Genomic DNA, 5123 nt, shown 5'->3' on the forward strand with positions numbered 1-5123 from the left:
CAACTGTAGGATTTCAGACAGGAAAAACAAGAGTTTATCTGGATCCATGTAAAACGCTAATTACCTCAATGATCTCTGTGGCAGTTACAAATAAAAGCCCACTTTTAGTACACAAAGTAACAATGCATGCAGACCAAATGCCCAGAAGGCTTTGATACAGACAGAGCAAAGGGGAGTGGTCATACCGTTAAACCCAGATGAATGTTTGATTAATAGAGATTTGCATGTTGATAATGGAAGGTTGGCCCAACCTTATGAGTTTACAGTAGGAGGAGGGGAAAGCAGAGAAAGAGAGAGAGGAGGATATAAAAGGATCAGATCAGGCAACAGGTGCGTATTACAGGTGATGCACAGCTCCACCCTCACTTCCAACATCTTGTTCAGCAGTCATAGGCTTATCCACTTTTCTATTGTGACAGATTAATTTGACTGGAACTACATTGAGGTAACTGATCATTCATGATGCTTCAATTTGTACTTATTTATTTTACAGTCGGTTTTTTGTTTGTTTCAGTTTCATTGTTTATTCTGACATATGTTTCAGAAATATTTGAAGTGATCAAACTGCATTCTAACAGCATTCCCTTCATTCTGTGCAGAGTCACTTTAGGGTGTTTGTACTCATGTTTGTACTCATCTGACATTTTTTATTTTGTTTTCAGATGTTGGCCCTTGAAACCGTGAGTATTTATTTATTTATTTATTTATTGTTAATTAGTTAGTTAGTTTATTTGTTTGTATGTTTGGGGAAAATGCAAGACAGATGATTTTAAAGCTTTGCAGAAACATTTACATAGATGTTCTATGATAGTAAAATAAATGAATGAATGGACATATGCTATATATATATATATATATATATATATATATATATATATATATATATATATATATATATATATATATATATATATATATATATATAATCTGTATGGAAAATATGTTGATTTGATATTTTGTTGCTTAATGCAATGACATTCAGACAGTTACAATCTTAAATATAACAATGCTGTAGGCAGTATATTTTTATGCAGTCAAAATACTGTATATGCATATTATTACCACTAAAATGTTTACACACTCACAATGCAAATTTTTTATTTTTTTTACTGACAAGAGGGAGATTCTCTTGAATGTTCTAGTCATGCAAATTTTTCCAACTTCCTTCCAATTAAACAGTTGTAAATACTGTATAATGTAACAGTATATTTGCATACCAATGTTAATAATTTTAACAAAATAAGAAAAATTGCATGTTATTTTTTTTATTTAGTACTGTTCTGAATAAGATATTTCACATAACAGATGTTTACATATAGTCAAAATAATAGCTGAATTTATAAAATCGTCAAATTTTACATGTCTGTTTCGTTAGCTGGATGATGCATGGCTGTTTTTATGGTTTGTGATGGTTGTTTATGAGTCCCATGGTTTCTGTTCTTCAGAAAAATCCTCCAGGTCCCACACATTCTTTGGTTTTCCAGCATCTTTTGCATATTTCAAACTTTTACAGTGACTGTATTGTTTTGACTGCATGATTCATCTATTCACACTGACGACATTTGAGGGACTCGTACACAACTGTTACAAAAGGGGTGGGGTAAACTTGTTGAATTGGATGATCAGGGTGAATTTAAAACAAAAATACTTGTTTTGTGTTCTGGAAAGCATGCAAGTATCTTCTGTAGCAGTACTTGAGTGTATTTTTTATGAACCCTCTTATTTTGTTAAAATGTTTGAGCACAAATGTATAATTTTCAGATTTTCTGTTCTTTGAATCTATAAAAAGGAAATAAATTGTTATTTCATTTACCAACAGATTCAATACTTCCAAGAGCTGGGCCCTAGAGAGCCGTTGTCAGGGAACCTGGACCTTGACATGATTGAGGAATACCTGCAGGAGCACTCGGTGGAGGTGATGTCAGCACCATGTGTCCAGAGGAGAGGTCAAGAGGAGCACAGTATGGCAGGTTAGTGTTTTACACTCAGAACTAAAACACCATAGGAGACCACTGAGGGAAAGGTCACTTCTGCTTTTTGAATTTAATGGAAGTGCACCTTCAGTTTCGTAAGGTTAGTAATTTCCACTTTGACGAAGCTTTGTTATTATTTGCGTCTCAAAACGTGGATTCCATGCCACATGTGATGACAGTTTAGAAGAAACTGTAAAAACAGTGGAAATTTAGTAATAAAAAGTACTTACTTGTGAAGTGTGTAATCTTTTTGCCACACACACACACACACAAAACCTGTTTAAACAGTCACACAGTTTTTAAACACGTCTACCTTCTCCTCATCCTCCATTGGTCAGTCAGACAGCTAGCCCCGCCTCAAACTCACACCATTGGTTGAGCTGTTGCTGTATCAGGCTGGTCAGATGCTCAAATAAACAGCAATGTTTTGAAAGTGCTACATTACACTTTTCATTGGAATCAATCAACAAATGGTATATATTTCTTGCTGTTCCAGTAAATTTGGATAGGAGAAAGCACTTTAACATCAAAAATAACCACAATTTCTTACACCCTGCATGTGTTGTTGATTGTAGCGAGCAGCATATGTGATAATGATAATGATTGATGTGTTTCCATAGAGAACAGCTGGTCAGGACGTGCATATGAATGGCATTATAGTGGAGTACTAGGAACAGATGAGACTCATGAACAGCCTCAGCAGCAGCAGCAGCAGACGTGGCTCTGTCAGTTCAGTCACAATGAGTGGGTAGGTCTGACCAGACATAAACACTGTAATAATATTACTGTCATATGTAGATCTGTTTGACCTTTGCATGGATGCTAATAACATTCTATGTTTTAGGGGCACTGCCAGTATGACAGAAACCAATGCAGTGATTCAGATTCGCTGTCCACCAGCTCCGGATGCCAAGAATTTCCACCATCCCCGACCTCTGACAGGAAGGGACCGATTGCGTATGACTCTATGGCACTAGCGCCACTCTCAGGTAAAACACAGCATTGCTAGGCCATCGGTTGTCGTGCTTTCATTTTGGTTTTGGGCCAGTCGATTCATTTTAGTGAGTCAGTTTATTATGGACTGGATAGAAATAATTAAAGCGACAAATTCTGTCATCATTTACTCACCCTTATATCATTTCAAACCTGAATGAATTTCTAATTTCTGTGGACCACAAAAGATTTTAAAGAATGTTTAAAGTAAGTGGGGTCCAAAACAGCATGGTTCAATTAAAATGGGCCTAAAATCACAAGTTGGGTTGAAAATGGACAAACCCAGCGGTTGGGTTAAATGTTTGCCCAAAGTGCTGGACAGTATTATTTAAACCAACTATAGTTTAAAAATTACTATATGTCTAGCTTAAAATGAACCCAAAATCAGACACATAATTACTAGAGGCAACAATAATAATCAAAAGGTGAACATTTATTAATAAGCAATTTAATAAATGTTTATTGTTGAATTATTATTCATTAAACTTATAAATAAATGTTCATTTATTAAACATTAAAAAATTTTCATTTCCAGCATGGTTCATTTTAAGCAAGCAATACAGTAATTTTTGGTAACACTTTATTTAAGGGTCTTTTAACTAGTTATGCATATTACTAGAATATTGGCTGTTTATTAGTAATTATTAAGCACATATTAATGCCACATATTCTGCATTCTTAATCCTACCCAATACCTAAACTTAACAATTACCTTACTAATTACTAATAAGCAGTAAATTAGGGGTTTATTGAGGGAAAAGTCATGGTTAATAGTGAATACATGTTCCCTATACTAAAGTGTTACCTAATTTTTATACAATAGTTGAGTTAAATAAAACTACCCAGGTTGGGCAAACATTTAACCCAACAGCTGGGTTAAAACAACCCAATTGCTGGGTTTGTCCATAAAAACCAACTTGGGTTGTTTTTAACCCAGCATTTTTTAGAGTGTGTGTTGTTTAGGTTTCCTACATGTCACCCCCCTTGTATTTTTACTTCCGAATAGACTTATCCTTACAGTCAAGTGACTTGACACAGGCTTTGGTTCGATCATGATTATATAGTCTAATTTTTAATCTGACATTTGAAGGGTGTAATAGGTCTTAGACTGCTTCATTGTGCGCTGGTCTTTCAATTACTTGACCAATAAGTGATTAGATAGACACACAAAAAGGCAGACAAATAGACAGATGCCAAATGTTACATTCTGCACTTTAAAAGTCACTAAAAACGTTGACATTTCTCAGGTAAAAGGAAAGAGCGACTGTTTCAGTTCTTATATGAGATGCTTCAGACACCAGACATGCGGAGCTGCATCTGGTGGGTTCAGTCGAACAACGGAACGTTCCAGTTCTCCTCCCAGAACAAGGAAAAGCTGGCAGAGATGTGGGGCAGACGCAAGGGCAACCGGAAAACCATGACGTACCAGAAAATGGCTCGTGCCCTGCGAAACTATTCGCGAACTGGAGAGATCTGCAAAGTGAAGCGTAAACTTACCTATCAGTTCACTGAGAGAACACTGAGAGGCCTTCAGAACAATTCGCAAAGATTCATGGGTAGTTAATGTGGTCCTTTCACCAATACTTTCTCCTAGCTGGGAAAGTGTAAATAAATACTGAGTATTTTACAGAGGATGGTTTTGCCTTTTTAATGTTCATAATGTAATGTGGACTTAAAACACAGATTTTTTTCTAATATTATTTGGCTTAATTGAGGCTCAATTTTTATGTAATCTAACAAGGAATAACATGGAATTCTATGAAGCTGAAGGTGATCTTTGAAATATGTAAATCTGAGGATTGTTAACCATTACACTACGTTATATGTAGTTATGAATCCATTGTTTTTGATAAAATATTTGCCAATTTTTGTGCTACTTTCAATTACTTGTTAATGCCATTAAATGTTCTGATGTGCCTAAATAAATTAATCTTAACTTGCAAAGTTGTATTTTTGTCAATGCAGTCATGTCATACTGTTTAATTTATACAATTCCATTGTAAAATGTTTTGTTCATATTCAAGTGTTTTTATTAAGTATTAATATGACTGAGTGGACCAGACTACATATGTAGTTCAGTCATGAAACTCTAGATGGCGCAAGCTGATCCTTTACATGCGATCTGCATCATTTACTACATGACACAAGCTGACTGGC

At 35.2% G+C, this 5123-nt stretch overlaps 1 protein-coding gene across 1 annotated transcript; it reads left to right on the forward strand.

Annotated features, from left to right (window-relative positions):
- The first annotated feature begins 349 nt into the window (after positions 1-349).
- LOC137009775 (transcription factor Spi-B-like) lies at positions 350-4897 on the forward strand. The gene is made up of 6 exons (XM_067372276.1): positions 350-445; positions 663-680; positions 1820-1970; positions 2594-2721; positions 2818-2962; positions 4214-4897. Exons 2-6 carry the CDS (start codon positions 663-665, stop codon positions 4528-4530), a joined length of 759 nt encoding a protein of 252 aa, XP_067228377.1. The 5' UTR covers positions 350-445; the 3' UTR covers positions 4531-4897.
- Positions 4898-5123: the final 226 nt, after the last annotated feature.

The sequence above is a fragment of the Chanodichthys erythropterus genome, chromosome 20 (genome assembly GCF_024489055.1).
Source record: "Chanodichthys erythropterus isolate Z2021 chromosome 20, ASM2448905v1, whole genome shotgun sequence".
In the NCBI taxonomy this organism is placed as follows: domain Eukaryota; kingdom Metazoa; phylum Chordata; class Actinopteri; order Cypriniformes; family Xenocyprididae; genus Chanodichthys; species Chanodichthys erythropterus.

Bases quoted from the DNA above. Each gene is read 5' to 3' on its own strand.
- LOC137009775 (XM_067372276.1), top strand. The intron at 1,971-2,593 runs GTTAGTGTTTTA...GTGTTTCCATAG, and splicing joins AGAGGAGCACAGTATGGCAG to AGAACAGCTGGTCAGGACGT. The intron at 2,722-2,817 runs GTAGGTCTGACC...TCTATGTTTTAG, and splicing joins AGTTCAGTCACAATGAGTGG to GGGCACTGCCAGTATGACAG.